Source organism: Saimiri boliviensis, chromosome 1, assembly GCF_048565385.1.
Source record: "Saimiri boliviensis isolate mSaiBol1 chromosome 1, mSaiBol1.pri, whole genome shotgun sequence".
Classification (NCBI taxonomy): domain Eukaryota; kingdom Metazoa; phylum Chordata; class Mammalia; order Primates; family Cebidae; genus Saimiri; species Saimiri boliviensis.
This window is the reverse complement of record NC_133449.1, coordinates 132,689,094-132,709,520: the sequence shown is the minus strand read 5'-3', so window position 1 is coordinate 132,709,520 and position 20,427 is coordinate 132,689,094. Positions and strand designations below refer to the sequence as shown.

The 20,427-nt window shown below is 39.7% G+C and overlaps 1 protein-coding gene across 3 annotated transcripts in view; it reads left to right on the top strand.

Moving 5' to 3' along the window:
• The window catches only part of CDH13 (cadherin 13), a 1,266,064-nt gene that overhangs the window by 279,876 nt on the left and 965,761 nt on the right, over positions 1 to 20,427 (top strand). For all 3 annotated transcript variants that reach the window (XM_074404611.1, XM_074404604.1, XM_003938055.4), the window contains exon 2: positions 12,089 to 12,200. In XM_074404611.1, the coding sequence (XP_074260712.1) occupies positions 12,089 to 12,200 (112 nt within the window). The remainder of the gene's footprint in view (positions 1 to 12,088; positions 12,201 to 20,427) is intronic.

The window sequence follows — 20,427 nt, the reverse complement described above, 5'->3', positions numbered from 1 at the left end:
GCCCTGTTTCTTAATCCTGGAATCTTAATAGTAAAGAGTTAATTCCATTTAGACAAAAATTGTGATTTCATTGAGTGAATTGTTCTTGGCTGTGTTTTATCCAAACTGAAGGAGGGCATGTATCCGTCCTATTTTGAAACAAAACATCTTCAAATAATCTGGAAAACAACCCAGAGTGTATTCTGCCAAATGGCTCCATGTTTCCTGAACTGGCATGCTACAGTGTTTGAATTGACCAAAGTTCTGCATGAAACATTGGTTCTTATGTGTTGCCACTTGAAAAGTTTCAATCATCTTTCTAATATGTCCGTGTCTGTGACATAGTCCTAGTAATTACTTTCATCCCAAAAAGATGTTGTTCCTTTCTTTTATTTCCACCATACTTTATACATATCTTCTATATTAGTATAACTATAATATTAACATATACTTAATATAATGAATATATATCAGATATCAATATAAATAATAATTAGCACATAACACCTACTGTGAGCCAGTTTCTCGTCTAAAATATTTGAATTGTGTTAACTGATTGACTCCTACAACCAGTGGGAGTAGGCACAATTATTAGTTTTGCTTGGCAAATGAGGAAGCGAAGGCATAGAGAAGTTAAGTGACTTGCTCAGGGGTCACATAGAAACTAACTGGAAAAATTGGGATTTGGACCCAGTTAGTCTAGCTTGGGAATCTGTACTCTGAACTAGTTTCTAACTGATTCCCAATGTATAGGCATATATGTTGTAGTTTATTATATGTCCATGTACCTGCCTTCCCTCCTAGATAATAAGTTTTTTAAGGGTTTTATTCATTTTTCCATCTCTAGTGTCTAGGCCAGAGCCTAGCAGATAATAGAAATGTTAAATGTTCACTAAGAAAATCAATTGTAAAATGAACCTAATGATGATGTCACCATGGCAGATCACAATGTCCCATAACTTGAAAGAGGCAATTACTAAAACAACAGCAAAATAAAATGAAATAAAGTAAAATAAAATGTGAGAGACATTGCCTATTTATGTTCAGGAGAGGAGCACTTAGGACAGTCATTGCCACATCCTGACTCCAATAGCCTTGTCAAAGCATTCCAAAGCCGTGACCCTCTCTCATTCTCCCTACCTTTCCTGCCTCTCTCTCAAATTCCTCTGCTACTCCTTTCTTTGTAACTCCTGTTTTGCCCTCTTCATTGATTTTCCAAAATTACATTTACATGTTAAAATACCAAGTAAAGGAAACCCATGTTTTCTGAGTGTCTATTGTGGGGCCAGGCTGAAGGAGACTGCATCAGTTCCCAATGGCTGGTGTAACAAATGGCCACACATTTAGCAACTTAAAACAAATACGGTATTGTGCAGTTCTGAATGTCAGAAGTTCACAATGGGCTTCACTGGACTAAAATCAAGGTGTTGGCAGTGATGCATTCCTTTCTGGAGTCTTTTGGGAAGAATCCCCTTTCTGCCATCTCTGGTTTCTAGACACCACCCGCATTCCTTGTCTTGGGGCCCCTTCTTCCATCTTCAAAGTCAGCTATGGGAGATTAAGTTCATCTCACACCACATCACTCTGCCCTCACCATCATCATCATGTTTTTTTCGCTTACTGTTTCTTTCGCTTTCAAAGACACTTGTGATAATGTTGGGTCTATGTGATTATGTAATTCAGAATAAGCATGCTATTTTAATGTTAGCTGATTGCCCACCTTAATTACCCTTTGCCATGTAATCTAGCATATTCACAGGCTCTCAGGAATAGGATGAGGACATCTTTAGGGGACGACTGTCTATTCTGTTTGCGTCATCTCATTGAAGCCTCCCAGCAACAGTTTCTCTACCAAAGAACATGTGAAGGCCATTTACTCTGAATTAATTTGCCAAAAGCCAGAGAAATGACCACGCAGCCAGAGTTCAGACTTAGGTTAGTTTTAGCCTCTTGCCCCATGCTTTTCCTTGTTTTATTGTTTCCTTGTTTTATTGTGCCTCACTTTTTTTTTGTACTTCACAGATATTTTATGTTTTACAAATTGAAGATTTGTGGTGTTTAAGTCAAAATAAAAATGTAGGGAAGAATCTCTAAATTTAGCATTTTATTTGGGAAGAAAGACTTGCAGTTTGGGGCATTTATGCAGATTAGATGGTCTTTGGTATGTTCAAAGAACAAAGAGAAAGTTGGAGGTTTTGTAACAATGAGAAATGTTATATATTGCTCTTTGAGAAAGTTCGTTGGTACTAGTAAGGTTCTGGGAAGCTGGCAAACTTCAGGTGGTGAGCAACATCAGTGAGAAAATTAGTCCTGGAGTTGCAGCAAATTGTCTTGAAGCTATAGATAAAACTGGTTTCAGGTTATAGCAGCCAGGCTTGCAGAGAATTATATCCTTCCAGCAATGCTTTGTGTCTCTAGTGTGTTTTTTCTCTGACTTCTTAACTTTATTTTAGTTGGGTATAACAAGAATGACCCAATTTGTAGGATCAGCTTTCACCTTGACAGCTCTGCATTGAACAAGTTTGTCAGTGCTGTTTTTCCATCAGTATGTACTTGCTTTTGTGTCTCTGTCTCACGTTTTGGTAATTCTTCCACTTTCTCTATTTTTTTCATTATTACTTTATCTGTTTTGGTGATCTCTGATCAGTTATCTTTGATGTTTCTATTGTGATTTGGTGGGGGGGGCGGCATCATATTAAGATGGCAAACTTAATTGATAAGTGTGTGCTCTGATTGTTCTACCAACTGGCCCTTTACCCATCTGTCTTCTTCTCTTTCAACCTCCCTGTTCCCTGAAATGTATTTACGCATTTCAAGGGAAGTTATGCCAAAAGTCAAGTTACGCCAATGAATAAGCCTACAATAAAGCACTTTCTTTGCCTCTAAGTGTTCAAGAGAAAGGAGGAATTGCATGTCTCTCATTTTAAATTAAACCTAGAAATGATTAAGTTAAATGACAAAAGCATGTCAAAAGCTGAGACAGACTGTAAGCTAGGTTTCTTGTGCCAGTTAGTAAAATTGTGAATGCAAAGGAAAAGTTCCTGAAGGAAATTAAAAGTGCTACTCCACTGAACACATGAATGATAAGAAAGTAAGACAGCCTTATTGCTGACATGGAGAAAGTTTTAGTGGACTGAATAGACGATCAGACCAGCCACAACATTCCCTTAAGCCAAAGCCTAACCCAAAGCAAAGCCTTAACTCCTTTTAATTCTCGGAAGGCTGAGAGAGGTGAGGAAGCTACAGAAGAAAAGCTGGAAGTTAGCAGAGTTTGGTGCATGATGTTTAGGGAAAGAAACCATAAAAGTATGAGGTGAAGGCCGGGCGCATTTGTTCACACCTGTAATCCCAGAATTTTGGGAGGCTGAGGTGGGTGGATCATGAGGTTAGGAGATAAAGACCATCCTGGCCAACATGGTGAAACCTGTCTCTACTAAAAATACAGAAACTAGCTAGGCCTGGTGGTGTGTGCCTATAATTCCAGCTACTCAGGAGGCAGAGGCAGGAGAATCGCTTGAACCCAGGGAGTTGTTGCAGTGAGCCAAGATGGTGCCACTATACTCCAGCTTGGTGACCAAGCAAGACTCCATCTCAAAAAAGAAAAAAAAAAGTGTGAGATGAAGCAACAAGTGCCGATATAGAAACTGCAGCAAGTCCTCCCAAAGACCTAGCTAAGATCGTTGATGAAGGTGGATACCTTAAAAAACAAATTTTCTATGTAGTTGAAACATTCTTACATCAGATGAAGATCCCATCTAGGACTTTCATAGTTAAGAGTGAAGAAGTAAAAGACAAGCACACTCTTTTGTTTGGGACTAATGCATCTGGTGACCTTAAGGTGAAGACAATGCTCATTCACCATTGCAAGCATCCTAGGGCCATTAAAAATTATGCTAAATATAATCTGCCTATGCTCTACAAATGGCACAACGTCTGTTGTGATGATGATAGCACGTCTGTTTACAACATGGTTTAGTCAATATTTGAAGCCCACTGTTGAGAGTTACTGCTCGTTGATGATGCACTTGGTCATCCAAGAGTTTTAATGGAGATACGTAAGGAGATTAAGGTTGTTTTCACACCTGCTAATATAACAGCCATTTTGCAGCCCATTAATCAAGAAGAAATATTGACTTTCAAGTCTTATTATTAAAGAAATACATTTTGTAAGGCTACAACTGCTAAAGATAGTGATTCCTCTGATGGATCAGGACAAAATGAATAGAAAACCTCCTGAAAAGGATTCACCATTCTAGATGCCACTAAGAATATTTGTGACTCATGGGAAGAGGTTCAAATATCAAAAATAACTGGAGTTTAGAAGAAGTTGATTGCAGTCCTCATGGGTGACTTTGAGGGGTTCAAGACTTAAGTAGTGGAAGAAACTGCAGACGTGGCCCAAACTGCAAGAGAACTATAATTAGAAGTGGAGTTTGAATATGTGACTGAATTACTGCAAGCTCATGATAAAATGTGAAAGGATGAGGAGTTGCTTCTTATGGATGAGCAAAGAAAGTGGTTTCTTGAGATGGAATCTAATCCTGGTGAAGATGCTGTAAGCATTGTTGAAATGATAATAAAATATTTAAAATTGTACCTAAACCGATACTTATTTCAATTTTGAAAGAAGTTCTCCTGTGGGTTAAATGCTACTAAACAGCATCACATGCTACAGAGAAATCTTTCACAAATGGAAAAGTCAATGGATGTGGCAAACTTTATTGTTTTCTTATTTTAAGAAATCGACACAGCTTCCCCAATCTTCATAACCACCACCCTGATCAGCCAGCAGCCATCAAAAAGGAGGCAAGGACCTCACCAGTAAAAAGATAACCACTTGCTGAAGGCTCAGATGATCATTAGCATTTTTTAGTAATAAAGTATTTTTAAATTAAGGTATGTACATTGTTTTTAGAAATAATGCTATTTCATACTTAATAGACTACATTAGAGTGTAAACACAACATGTATAGACACTGGGAAGCCAAAAAGTTCATGTGACTCACTTTATTGTCATGTGTTTTATTGCTCTGGTGTGGAACTGAACCTGCACTATCTCTGAGAGATGCCTGTACATGCAGCTTCCCTATTTATAGGTTGAGGAGAATATGTTGGGCAGCATCCTTTAGAAGTAACATCTTGGATGTTGGTTTCAAATTACATATGAAAGCAACAATACCACCTACCAAACTAAAAGTAGTCACTTCTTTTACCTCCCCAAGAACTACAAACTCATGTGTAAGTGTCTCTGACCTTAATGACCAAGAAAGTGTCAGGTGTTCTGTGTTCCTGGGGCTGTAAACCCCAGAAACATTTTAAGGAGATCAGATTCAGCAGGATTGTGGGTGAAGTGAGTTTATGCAGGCAGTGAGTACATGCACATGTGTGTACGCGTGTGTGTGTGTGTGTGTGTGTGTGTGTGTATGTGTGCATGCACATGTCCCAGAATGTTGCATTGCTCCATGCTTTTCCTGTAGGTGGTGTGCCTTTATAAACCCTTCCAGGACTCTAGACTCAATCAAAGAGTCAATCAAAATACATTGCTATGTTATGTTTACATCCTGCAAGTCAGAGGCAGTATACTTTCTTCCCCACAAATCTCAGACCCTGCCAACTGGTGTCAGTACACTGACTTTAACAAGAGTAAACCACAGGTGTTTTGTGGCAGGGAGAAAGTAACTGTCCATCCACACTAATGGCAAAAAAGCATAAAGAGTTGGAGAAAGGAAAACGACAAAGATCCCAGAGACACAAGGGTGTTTGCTTGGAAAATACATTTTTGGAGCTGGCTTAAGAGGGGATACAACCTGAGGGTGTTCCCAGCCTGGAGAGATAATTACTTGTGGCAAGAAGTTTCTCTCTTTATTTGTGGCTGCTTTGGAGACAGTTGTGTCATATTTTTCTTCAGTCCTGATATTTCTTACTGGCCTCTGAGACATATCTGTGACATCAGTGGTATCAAAGACTTTTCTGCCCTTGTTCCATTGTTGTTTAATGTACAGTTAGCTGCTGTAACAACGCCAAATCTCAGTGACTTTGACCAGGGTTGCATGGGTGTGTCTTGAGGGGTAGTTGTCCTGAGTAACTGTCTTCTGTGCATTGACTGATTTCTGGGCTTTTTCTTTTGGATGACTTTGCCACCTCGGGAGTCCTTAATTCTACCTTGGGAGAAGAGAATCTATCTCACAGGACATTCAGGGGGCATGTCTAGAAGAAGTGTGAATCCTTCCACCCTTATTCTGTTGGCCAGTGCTTAATCCCACAGCTAAAATTGTTGTAATGGAGCCAGTAGCACCGGGTATAGCTCCTTTTGTGACATGTAGCCAGAGACTAATCTCAATGACAGTTCTTATAGCTCAGAGAGCTATTTGCAAAGTCTAAAGCAAAGGTTTCCAACCCAAATGCCTAGATGTCCAGGCTAGTGTTTAACTGAATTGAGTGAGCAGGAACAGTAACAGGGAGTGGTGCTGAGAAGGAAAGCTTGGAAAGGTGCACTCTACATAACATGATAATTTAAGTTGATGACAGACTTCTCTGGCTAAACTAACCACATCTGCTGGCCACATCCATCCCATATGCTGCCATTTGGCAACACACAGTCTGAAAGAAAAAAAGAAAAAATCCTTTCTTTGGAAGCAAACTCCAAAGTTGGCTATATTCTTGAATCAGTACCTGTCAGGATAAACATAAACCCTTTCTTTTTGAGATGGAAAGTTCTGTACTGCAGCAAATAAATGAAAGCTAAAAAGAGAACCAGGTATGAAGAATGTGATTTAAGAATTTGCTTTCTGTGCATAAATTTATGGCTCTTACATGGAAGACAGATCTCTGACCTCAGAGATCTGTCTCTTTAAAGGATTCTTGGTGTTCCACAAAGGTAACACAACTCAATCACAACAGGCACTGACGTTCTTATTGTGCAGCGATCCTGAGATGCAGATGCCCCATGGTCTTCTACTGTCTGATTCAGGTCCCTGCTATATCCCTGGGCATAGTCTGAACAGTCTATTCACTGAGCAGTTTTATAATAACAAGAGTAACAATATGTTGGTAATATTTTTTCAGTCTCTGCCCTGGAGAATATCAGTGAATCATGAATATGAATTTAAATATAATACTTCGAAATAATATTAGCAAGCATTTATTGAGCGAGTATTATGTACCAGGTACTACTTAAGGCTCTTTACAATAATTGACTCATTTAATTATCATAACATGAAAGATACCATGACTTCTGTTTTTTAGCTTAGAAAACTAAAACACAGAAGGCTACTTGCTCATGGACAGCCCACTGGTAAGCAACATTCACACTGAACCAGTGTGGCTTAGACCTGTGCTTATCGTCTTTGTGAAACATGAATCTTTGTAGTAGGCTCATGGTCATTTTTAGATAATAGAAATCTTTTGGTAATCATGGAATTTGATTATTGCTGTGCTTTCAAGGTGTCTTGGTTACATCTCATTTATTAGGTACTCACTGATGCATAAATAGAAAAAAAAAGTCATAGAGGAAGATAATTATTACCATGGCATTGAAGATACATTTGGAATGATGCTCAGAGTAATATTCTGGAAAACCTATAGAGGGTTTGGGGAAAAGTATGTCTTTATACATATAACATCTAATAATATTGGAGAAAGGGCTTTCCTGGTTTTGGAGTAATATACAAGTACTAATTCTTACAGCAATGAGGGGTACTGCTTTATGCTTTACATTCCATTACTAAACTTAGTTTGATTAAAATTGAAGTGTAGATATTGGTGGCAAGTTCAAGCATAGATGCTGTTTTGAATTTTGCTAAGAAATCAAGGGGCAATAGCTGTAATGAGAACATTCTACCACTATTGACTAGTAAGATATTTGGCTTCAGGGAAAGTCCTGAATTAGCCTGAAGTCATTTTTAAATTCATTTTTGTAATTTCAGTGATGTATTACATGAAACTCAAAAAGCCACACAATAATTCATGTGTAAGCAAAGAGCGGTTTGGTTAAAAAGATGAGTCTGTATTCTTCTCCCTTTACCCAGATAATTCTTTTTTTAAAAAATTTATTTATTTTACTTTAGGTGCATACAATATCTGGCATTTCTCCCGATGTTAACCCTCCCCTCCTTCCCTTCCCTCCCCACCCCCTACTGTCTCTCTCCTACCCCCCGCAACTGCCCCCAGTGTGTAATGCTTCTCTCCCTGAGTCCACGTGTTCTCATTGTTCAACACCCACCTATGAGTGAGAACATATGGGTTTGGCTTTCTGTTCTTGTGTCAGTTTGCTGAGAATGATGGTTTCCAGATTCATCCAAGTCCCTACAAAGGACACAAACTCATCATTTTTTTTACGGCTGCATAGTATTCCATGGTGTGTATGTACCACATTTTCTTTGTCCAGTCTACCATTGATGGGCATTTGGGTTGGTTCCAGGTCTTTGGTATTGTACATAGGGCTGCAGTGAACATATGGGTGCATGTGTCTTTATAATAGAATGATTTATAGTTCTTTGGGTATATACTCAGTAATGGGATTGCTGGGTCAAATGGAATTTCTATTTCTAGATCCTTGAGAAATCGCCACACTGTTTTCCACAATGGTTGAACTAATTTACACTCCCACCAACTGTGTAAGAGTGTTCCTATTTCTCCACATCCTCTCCAGCATCTGTTGTCTCCAGATTTTGTAATGATTGACATTCTAACTGGCGTGAGATGATATCTCAGTGTGGTTTCGATTTGCATTTCTCTAATCACCAGTGATAATTCTTAACCGTCTTTGCGATCCCAGTAGAAATGTCTCTTTTGTGGTTTTGCTTTCCTTGGTACCCTAGATGAAGTTAGAATTCCCTATACCCCAACTTTTACATGCTCCCCAACTTTTACATGATCCTTTTAAGTTAAATTCTAATCTTGGTGAATCACTTAAATTATGATTTGTTAATGCCTCTCTTCTTTTTGAGACCATAATTATGTTTAACAATTGTCGACTACTTATTCTGGGTAGCCCTTTTATCATCGCTTTGGATGTGTAGCACTGTCCTCACTGAATCCCAGGAGTCTGGTAGGTGTTTGTGAATAAGTGAATAAAGGATGCATGAGGACTGAGTGAATGAATGAGTGATTTGACTAGTTCTTACCTCACTAAGTCACCCCTGGCCTAGGAGTATACTGTGTACCTTTATGTTACAAATCATTTAACTTTAATTTTGTCTGGTAGGTGAAGTGTCCCAAGAATTTGTAAAGATAAAACTGTGCCTTTGGAAGTTCTCCTACCACTCTCCACTTCCCTGAGAGTCAGCAACTGAAAAAGGTTTATTTATTTATTTGTTGTAACTCTAGAGGAATCCTGAATAGACCTTGCCAAATAATCTGAGACTGAGCCACAGATAGACAAAGATGGAGAACGCAGGTCATCCATGGAGTACTGTTTCTCACCACTAACTGTGCTTTCTCTCTGTCCTGACTTTTTATGCTCATGATTCCAGGAGAAATTTCACCTTCCTTACTTCCTATGGGATATCCAGTTTCCTGGTCTGGGAGCTGAGAGCAGAATTAGCCAGTTAGAAGGTTAATGCATAATTGTAGGCACTGGGTGTTTGGAGGTGACCCTTGACCATTTGCTATTTAACTGAATTAATGTTGGCAGGTTATCGATTTTCTGCTTGCAAAATCACCAGCAGATTTTTCTGACTCCTGCATTTGCATTCTGTCTATGTGCTACTTGGGATGCCAGCATTATGATTGCTTCCAGGGTGATCTAACCAGAGCCTGCTCTCAAGACAAGAGAATCCATGATTCACAAGCAGAACTGTACAGATGGCAGACTACAGCATTTTTTTTCCCTTAGATTTGAGGGCGATGATGTTGGTCAGGGTGATGACTCCACCACTTCAATTTCTCTGATGTTGCTCAGGCCAGCCACATGGTGAACCTCCTGAGATTGATTCTTGCTCTCCTTCTTGGGGGTTCAGTGCACTTCAGAGGGCTGGTATTTAGAGAGAAGCTCTGGTTCCACAGCTTCCAACCTTTTGACACTCCTTTGAGTTCTCTGGTAGGGATGATAATGAATTTTCTTCAACTCTCTGTGTGCAGTAGTTAGGACTTTGAGGTCTGATGTTGAAGTTTTGTTTTCTAAGAAACAGACATGGAGTTGAGGATTTGAGTGCAACCAATTTGAGTGATGGCAGAGGTTGGTTTAAGAAAAATGCTAGCTAGGTGCAGTGGCTCATGCTTGTAATCTTGGCACACAAGAGGCTGAGGTGGGTAGATCACTTGAGCTCAGGAGTTTGAGAGCAGCCTGGGTGACACAGTGAAACCTCCTCAGTACAAAAAAAAAAATAGAAAAATTAGCTGGGCATGGTGGCAAGTGACTGTAGTCTCAGCTACTTGGGAGGCTAAGGTGGGAGGTTTATTGCTTGAGCCCAGGAGTTTGAGGCTGCAGTGAACCATGATTGCACTCCAGCCTGGGCAACACAGCAAGATCCAGTGTCAAAAAAAATTAAAGTTAAAAAAATAGAAAAATACCAATAGGAAATGAGGAAATAAGTCAAGGAAGAGAAGGCAGGTAATGAATGTGAGTTATCAAGCCAGGTACTCTGATAGACATTGCTACTCAGTCCCAGGTGGAACTGGGAGAAAAAATGCATGCCTCCAAGTCATCTCACCAGAGAGGTGAGGGAGCTGGGGTGTTTGCACACCTTTCCCCATCAGTTATTGGTTAAGGGCCGCTCCCAGGATGTTAATTTCCAAATACTCTCTTCTGCCACCATCCTCAGATAAATTACACTTCCACAAGTTTTAAAGGAATATCTCAGCCAAAAACAAACGAACAAAAAAAGCAGAGTCTTGCACACTGACACAGCAGGTCTGAGGGGAATGGGCAGGGCTCTCTAAGAAAGTGCCTTTCAGGACACTTGAACCTAGATTCAGGTATGGACTCCACCCATTCTAACTGTATGATCTTGGAGAAGCTTGTTAATCTTTCTAGAATTTCAGGTACATCTTCTGTAAAATATACCTTATAATTGTACATATTTCATAGCTTATGCATATGATGAGTTTAGCACAGTGATGGCCAAATAATAAGGGCTCAAAAATGGTACCTTTCATTTGTTAAGTGTCATGGAGCCTCTTCTCTGTCCCAGTGTGTGTGGTAGATGCTCAGTAGAAATGGTGGTTGGTGGTGGGGAGGAGATAATCCCTGCTTTTATGAGCTTATAGTCTTTGCCTACTAAACCTTAAGACAGTTTCTTATTTCACTAAGTTACACTATGCCCTGGAGTGAATCACATATATTCCATACATTATTTTCCAAATCATATAACCTAACTTTTTGACCATTAGATGAAGTGTCTCAAGCATCTGCAAAGACAAAACTGCACCTTTGAAAGCAATTGTAAATTTTAAGTTTCCTAGTAGCCAAATGTAAAAAAGGAATAAGAAACTGGTAGAATTAATTTTAATAAAACATGTTTAGCTCCATATGTAAAATGTCATTTCAACATGTAATTAATATAAAATTATTAACCATTTTACATTCTTTTCCTTATTTAGACATTGAAATCCAATTTGCATTTTATACTTACAACATGTCAATGTCAGACCTACAACTTTTAAAGTACTCAGTAGCCACTGGTGGCTCATGGCCACCATATTGGACCACAGTGAAGGTTTAACAGGCCCTGGATTCCTTTTAGAAGTAAATTCCAACAGAATAGTTTCATTTTCTCTGTTCTCCCCTTCAGAGATGACAGTGCTTCTTTGCTTGTATAAAAATGAAGTTGGTTTTAGCTTAGGCATCATGGAAAATTGACAGTTTCTGTAACATAATTTCACACATGGAAACCATGGTGAGAATCGTAGCAGGTGTAAAAATCTGACGAAGTTATTTCTTTAACAGCAACTTAATGGAAACTGCAGCAGCTGTTCCCATTTGCGTGTTCTCCAAATTTCAGTGCCAAAATGAATTGTTGGCAGCCACTGGAAAAGTATCAACTTACCTCTTCATTTGGGAAATGAAATCAGAACCTCAGCTTATTTCTAAAAGTTGTAGATTTGGTGAAAGTTAGCAGGGCAAACACATAAGCCGCTATTAAAATATTGATGGCTTTGATTTCCTCAGGTGCAGCTGCTAACATCTGCAGAAGATTTGGACTGCACTCCTGGATTTCAGCAGAAAGTGTTCCATATCAATCAGCCAGCTGAATTCATTGAGGACCAGTCAATTCTAAACTGTAAGCAATGACACTCGAAGATGCTTTTAGACTATTCTCGTATTTGAATTTACTAGTGTTTATGAATGTGCCTTAGGATGTGGTATTTCCTAAACTAAGTGTTTTCTGATTATTTTTCTTATGTCACTGCTTGACCCATGTGGAAGTTCTTGAATTAGGGCCTGGCCAACTTAGAGGTTTTAATAGGGTGATACACATCTCTTTTTAGTGTTTTATCATCAGTGAGTATTTCCAGACTGCTCCCTGAAAAGGGTGCTGTCAGCCTCCAATGAGAGTTCTGCACTGTGCAAAGGAAATGAAATTCATTTCCCCTGGGCAGACCCCAAGAGCAAAATCATTGCCTTCTTGCCAATTGCTGTTCTACCTATAGTTCCTCATACATAGTATTAGATCAAAATAATGGTAAGAACATGGCATTGGCTTCTGGGGATTTTTAGACATAAGAATCAAAAACTCTTATTCTTAGAACTAATAAGATGGTCTTTAAAAAGATTCTAAACCTCCACTAATTATTCTATGGATTAAATTCAAATCCTCTCAAATTCCAATTAATTTATTTAAAATATGCATCCCTCATATCTGTGGTTATGATCTCTTGCTATTTTTAATGTCAATATTATATTATTTTGTCTTTAAGAAGTAATCGGGTACATTGCTAAATGCATAACAAGTACAGTTTTAGCACAGTATAATTTAAATTTGATGGTACACAAACAGCCATTTAATTGTGGGCTCTTGAGTGCCTTGCTTACTGATTGGAAATGAAGAATATGGAAACAATTGATCTAAACTGATCAGATGCAGCTGGGCATGATGGCTAGTGCCTGTAATCCCAGCACTTTGGGAGGCCAGGGAAGATGGATGGCTTGAGGTCAGGAGTTTGAGACCAGCCTGGGCAACCCGTCTCTACTAAATACACAAAACTTAGCTGGGCATGGTGGCACATGCCTGTAATTCCAGCTACTCGGGAGGCTTAAGTAGGAGAATCACTTGAACCTGGGAGGTGGAGGATGCAGTGAGTCGAGATCATACCACTGCGCTCTAGCCTGGGTGACTGGGTGACAGAGTGAGATAGTCTCAAAAAAAAAAAAAAAAAAAAAAAAAAAGAGTAAAATAAGATAAACTGATCAGATTCTCCAAGGTCTTTTCAAGGAAGGTGATTCCACATTGGCCCTTATTGCCTCAGGTTTGCTTTCCACACTAGCTAAGTTCCTTCAGTCCTATACTATGTGACTGGGAATTTTAAAGGAAAGAAATGAAGAAAGAAAACCACACACTTGACTGGATTATTCGGTGAGGCTGGGACACACTCTAAGAGTCAAAAGGAATGCAATAAAGAAGATGCACTGCTGGGCATCAGGGGAGCTGTCCAAGGTGAAGCCCGTGCACCTCCTGTTAAAATCACGCCAATGAAATCATTTCAATAATTAGAGTCTGTAATGACAAGGTGCAGGGCTGGCACAATAAGTGAATTCCAATGTGTGATTTCCTGCTAATTTGATCTCTGAGTGTGACTCCTGGGTCAGGCCATCAGAAACCCTCATTTGTCTTTTCATTTTTGTATTTATCCAAATCAATATATTTCAAACAGAACTTGATTTGTGAGAACCGTTTTTCTGGCTCTCCTCTCCTCTCTTCCTCTATCTTACTTTTATTATTTTTCCCAAGTGATTATCCCAAATGGCATCTATGTTAACATGCTTGGAAATACGAAGCCACCCTGAGTATGGAAATTAATAGAGTTGGTATGCAAAGTAGACCTATAAATATGATTGCTTCTGTAATCTTCATGATACCAAACAGCTTTTAATTCACTGCTGAGAAGCTGGAAACAATCATACTTTGGGGGATCTTTTTTTTCATTTAAAGTAGGCCATACTGTACATTCCAATATCACAGGTGTGTGTGTGTGTGTGTGTGTGTGTGTGTGTGTGTGTGTGTGTGTGCTTTAATCTCCTAAGTAATTAAGTGGGTTATGGTTGTTGGTTCTGGGTAAGCTAGTAAACGCTAAATGGGACTAGGTTGATTATCGATGATAACACATTTAGAAAGAGTCAGTGATACGAGAATTGAGGACATTTAAATTTTTATGCTTGTGTATGAATTGTTGGGTCAGCAAAATTTGATTAGTCCCTCTCAGTGAAACCATATGTCCATGTATATTACTAGAGTAACAAAGAATACAGAACAGATCTGGTTAGGGACTGCCAAGTTCATCTCAAAGCAATGAACATATTACGAGTGTAGAGACTACAGGTAAGGTTAATTGTGGCTAAATGAGGAAGAAGTTTGTCATAGTCCTGAGAATCCCTATGGAAAATAACTTAGGAAAATCTGGATTTCCACAAGTACGAGCAGTGCTTTGCTTTATTCCTCTTGCAAGTGGAAGTAAAAAGCCCCACATGTTGAATGAACTTTTATACCTAACCAACCAATATTTTAAGCTGGTCTCTCTACCTCTCTCCCTCTCTTTCTCTCTCTCGATCTCTATCTCTCTCATTCTCAGATTATTTCATGTATTTCTTACAATGCAAAACAAAACCCTTCTATCTCTGAAAAATGTGGTTAATTAAGAAACCAATGACTTGTATATGCTATCGAATTGAAGACTCTCCTGGCACAAGGCTAAATCTGAATGAAAAATGAGAAGAACCAAACAGAACCAAAACGTTCAAAATGCTTAGATTACCGTTTCCTGGATCATTGCATACCAAAGATCCAGGAAATGGTTAGGGATATTTTAGTGTCATATGAATATAGGTCAATGTTGTACACAATAAGAAAACTAGTAGCATCATCTTGTGCCCTGCTCATGACATTTGAACTTTATATTCCTTTATCTTTGCAATATTTAAGAGCTTTGGTTATGAATCATTGGGAACTTTTGTGTTGCAGAGGGTGTAAGCATAGCATAGTGAATCAATTTATGTCTATTCTCTTCACTCTTCTTTAAAGTTGTGTGAAAGTGCTGTCTCTTTGCCTGACAGACATAGTATATCTACCCCTACCCTGGACTAGTATACATCCAATTCTGTGTTCAGCTTTTAGCAGGTTATGGGGAATGTTTATTCTGTGGATGGCTTCCTGCTACCTTTGTTCAGACAGTAATATTTCCTTTCATCCTTTTTCATCTTCCTCCTCAATTTTCAATGACTTATCTTTTTCTACTTTAACTGTTACTAATGGTCACCTCCACTCCTTTTATTTCCCTAATATTTTATTCACTGTTATCTCTGATACATCTTTCTCTCAGTTGTTCTAAAGCCTTTTATTTCGTTCACATCTGAATCACTCTTTATTCTACTTTCCTTTCCACTAACTAGACTTGCTTTCGTCTTAAAAAAGCCATTTTTCAACAAGCTGCTGGGATCAAAACATAGCATTCAGCTATTTCTTCTCACATAACCGGGGGGCTCTTTGTTGCATCTTTCAGAGAATAATATAAAGCCCCCAACTCATGATAACTTGGGTAAAACTTTCTTGACTTCATCTCAGTCTTGAAAGTTTATCTAGGAAAATGTGATTCTTCCCATTTTTCAATGAGAAGTACAAGAAAAAAGGAGAAGTCAGCTTAGAAGGCAACAACTCAGAAAGCAGGCATCCATTTAAGGTCTTTGAACTCAGAAAGGAATCTGTAAAAAGTTTATGGGAGGGATTTTCTAGAGGCCAGGCGCCCACAGCTCCCTCTAATTGCCCAGCATGGTAACTCTTGCTTTTCCCCAAACATGACAATTGTGTGATTCTGGGAGCTGACATCTTGGTACCTCCAGAATTGGACAGCAACCCTGGTTACATCTTGACACCTGGCACAGAAAATCCCCAGTCTTAGAAGAGGAACTGTCTTGAACAACTGACCAGCCACCTAGCTGAGTTGGGAAGATTCCAAGTGATAAGACCTGACTGTCCTACGTTCTGCAAAATTATGAAACAGAATATTTTGCTTTGCTACCATCAGCTCAGACAGATTATTTTTCCAGAAAATGGAGGAATATGTGATCATTGAGCTCATTAGTAGAAGCCATACCCTTGACCTCTGGCCTCTATTAGTAGGGGATGAGTCCAGCCTTTGGTGTCCAGAAAGGAGATCCCCATTGGCCACCTAGCCATTATTAGAACTGTACTTTTTTTTTTTACCCTTGTTCATTCTTTATGGGTCACTTCTCTTAGGCCACCTACATGCCAACACAGACACATAGATAAACAGACAGAAATCACAGCAGCTAAGTTTACCTACAATACAACTTGCCTCACATGTTTAGTAAAGAACCTACATTAACCAGAGCAGGCTCAGCTAAGCCATGGGGTCAAACAACCCCAATGACTTAACACAGTGAAAGTTTATTTCTCACTCAGATCGTGTGGATGCAGTTGGGCTGCTCTCCTGGGTAAATATCCTCCCAGTGGTTGCCCTCTATGAAGGAACTTGATGTCCCTGGCTACTTTCAACCTGGTCCTGCTGTCTTGTAGCTTCTAGCTTTTATCACTGAGCTGGCAGACAGGGGGATAAGAAAGAGTATGGGGAGGTCACTGCAGATACTTACCTACCTCAGCCCCAAAGTGGCCATGTATCATTTCTGCTCACATCCTATTATAAGATGTAGTCATACAGCCAACCTAACTGTGAAGGAGGCTAGCAAACATAGAGGAACACATAGGTATTGTTGCATGATCACAGTCTGTACAAAGCCTAACGAAATGATGCTGCCTATGTCAGAAAGAGACATAGAGACAGAAATAGACTACAAAAGAGCCAGTCTCAGAACAACCAGGGCCTACATAGGATGAAGTTGGTCAGTTTAAGCAGGAGAGCAAGGTCATGCACCTGTGACTATGTCCTGCTCTCCTTATCAGAGAAATCTTCCCACTGAACAGAATTAACTTCCTAGAAACACTAGAAACTTCTCTCCCTGTGCCCTGTTAGAAACTCTAGGGAGGGACCGCACCTACTGATGGTTCTAGTGATGATGGGCTCCAGTTGCTTCCTTCAAATGATTGTAATACAGTGGTTAAGATCACAGAGTTTTAAACTCATATCAACTAGAGTTCAAATGTGCACACAGTCATATATTAGCTCTGTGGCCATGAGTGAGTTATTTGAATCCTCCAAGTTTGATTTATCTCATCTCTGTAAGAAGAATAATGGCAGCCCCTGCTTCTAGAGCTGATGCATCAACTAATGGCAAACATGCTTAGAACATAGTCACAAATAAATGGAAGCTGCTGAGCATTATTGTCATTCTTATTGCTGTTACTATTGTTATTAATTATCTTTACTTTTATTCATAGACCTTAGCTAGATCCACTTTTCTTATAATGGCCATCTGAAATTTTGAAGAAAAATCATGCTGGCCATTAAAAATATGAAGAGATGAAGAAGCAACAAAAGCCATGATTCCAGTGCATTTGAACTTCATGGACTAGTAATTTTTTTAAATTTTGGATTGATGAGAGTATATTTTAAAGAAATGTTGCTAAGCCTGGATATGAATTGTAAAAATATAAGTAAATGAAGGGAGGGAAAAATACTACCGTTATTTACTTTTGCCAGGCTTTTCTTTTAAAAGGTCACCTGGCATCAAAAACAAACATAAAAAGAGTAAAGACTAGTTACAGAAGAAAAGTCAGTTCTTTGAGTAAATTTTGCTTTGTGACAAATATAGAAAACATTCTTATTTACCTCACTTTTGTGGAAACCATTGATCTAAGGCATTAGGTTGATGGCACCCTTTTTAGTCTTGACTTTTCTGATATTTTTCTGAAATTTTAATATGTTAGTGTTTCCAAAGAGGCAGGGATAGTTCTTAGGAGACTTTTTCATGAAGGACCACATGCCAATGTTGACAAAAGAGAGTAAGTGTTTCTAGGTAATGTGACAAGCATATGCTTGTTAGGAGCTGTGTAGTCTATTTTCATACTGCTATAAAGAACTGCCTCAGACTGGGCAATTTATAAAGAAAAGAGGTTTAATTGACTTACAATTCAGCATGGCTGAGGTAAGGCCTCAGGAAACTAACAATCATGGCAGAAGGCAAAGAGGAAGCAAAACCCATTTTTCACAAGTTGGCAGGAAGGAGAAGTGATGAGATAAGGGGGAAGAGCCCCTTATGAAACTTTCAGTTCTCATGAGAACTCACTAGCATGAGAACAGCATGGAGAAAACCACCTCCGTGATTCAATTACCTCAACGTGGTCTCTCCCATGACACGTGAGGATTGTGGGAATTAAGGGGATTGCAATTCAAGATGAGATTTGGGTGGTAACACAGAGCCAGACCCTATTATTCTGCCCCTGGTTCCTCTTGAATCTCATGTCCCTTTCACATTTCTAAACCAATCACATTTTTCCAGCAGTTCCTCAAAGCCTTAATTCATTACATCAGTAACCCAAAAGTCCAAGTACAAAATCTTGACTGAGACAAGGCAAGTCCCTTCCACCAACAAGCCTGTAAAATCAAAAGCAAGTTAGTTGCTTCCTGGATACGGTGGAGGTACAAACATTGAGTAAATACACTCATTCCAAATGCAAAAAATTGGCCAAACCAAAGTGTCTACAGGCCCCATGCAAGTCCAGAATCCAGCAGGAACAGGCACATCTTCAAGCTCTGAAATGATCTCCTTTGACTCCATGTCTCACATCCAGGTCACGCTGAGGTAAGACGTTGGTTCCCACAGTCTTGGGCAGCTCCACCCCTGTGACTTTGCAGGGTACAGCCTCCCTCTCAGCTGGTTTCATGGGCTGGCATTGAGTGTCTATGGATTTTCCAGAAGCACAGTGCAAGCTGTCGGTGGATCTACCATTCTGGGGTCTGGAGGATGGTGGCCCTTTTCTTACAACTCCACTAGGCAGTGCCCCAGTGAGGACTCTGTGTGAGGGCCTCAGTCCCACATTTCCCTTCTGCGCTGCCCTGACAGAAGTTCTCCATGAGGGCTCTGCCCCTGCAGCAAACTTCTACCTGAACATCCAGGTGTTTCCATACATCCTCTGAAGTCTAGGTGGAGGTTCCTACACCTTAGTTCTTGACTTTTGTGCACCTGTAGGCCCAACACATGTGTTATCTAACAAGGCTTGAGGCACACACCCTCTGAAGCAGTAGCCTAAACTACATTTTGATCCCCTTTAACCATGGGCTGAAATACAGGGCACCAAGTCCCAAAACTACAAAGTGGCAAAGCCCTGGGCCTAGCACATGAGACCATTTTTTCCTCCTAGGACTCAGGCCTTGGTGATAGGAGGGCCTGCCTTGAAGACATCTAACATGGCCTGGAGACATCTCCCTCTTACCACCCCCCTGCCACCATTGTCTTGGCGATTAACATTTGGCTCCATGTTACTTATGCAAATTTCTGCAGCTGGCTTGAGTTTCTCCTCAGAAAGTTTTTTTTTCTTTTCTTTCGCATCTTCAGGCTGCAATTTTTCCAAACATTTATGCTCTGCTTCCCTTTTAAACATAAGTTCCAATTTCAAGTCATCTTTTTGTGAATACATAAAGCTGAATGCTTTTAAGAGCACCCATGTCATGCTTGAATGCTTCGCTGCTTAGAAATTTCTTCTGCCAGATACCCTCAGTTGCCTCTCTCAAGTTCAAAGTTCTGCGCATCCCTAGGGCAGGGGCAAATTGCCGCCAGTCTCTGCTAAAGCAAAGCAAGAATCACCTCTATTCCAGTTCCCAAAAAGTCCTCATCTCCATCTGAGACCATATCAGCCTGGACTTCATTGTCCATATTCCTGTCAGTATTTTGGTCAAAGCTATTTTATAAGTCCCTAGGAAGTGCCAAACTTTCCCACCTCTTCCTGTCTTCCTCTGAGCCCTCCACACTGTTCTAGCCTCTGCCTGTTACCCAGTTCCAAAGTTGCTTTCTCATTTTTGGGCATCCTTATAGCAGCACCTGACTCTACTGGTACAAATTTACTGGTACAAATTTACTTTATTAGTCTGTTTTTGCTTTTTTGAGATGGAGTCTCATTCTGTTACCCAGGCTGGAGTGCAGTGGCATGATATTGGCTCACTGCAACCTCCTCTGCCTCCTGGTTTCAAGCAATTCTCCTGCCTCAGCCTCCTGAGTAGCTGGGACTACAGGCACGCGTCACCATGCCTGGCTAATTTTTTATAGTTTTAGTAGACACGGCGTTTAACCATGTTGGCCAGACTGGGCTCTTATTAGTCTGTTTTTATACTGCTATAAAGAACTACCTGAGACTGGGTAATGTATAAAGGAAAGAGGTTCAA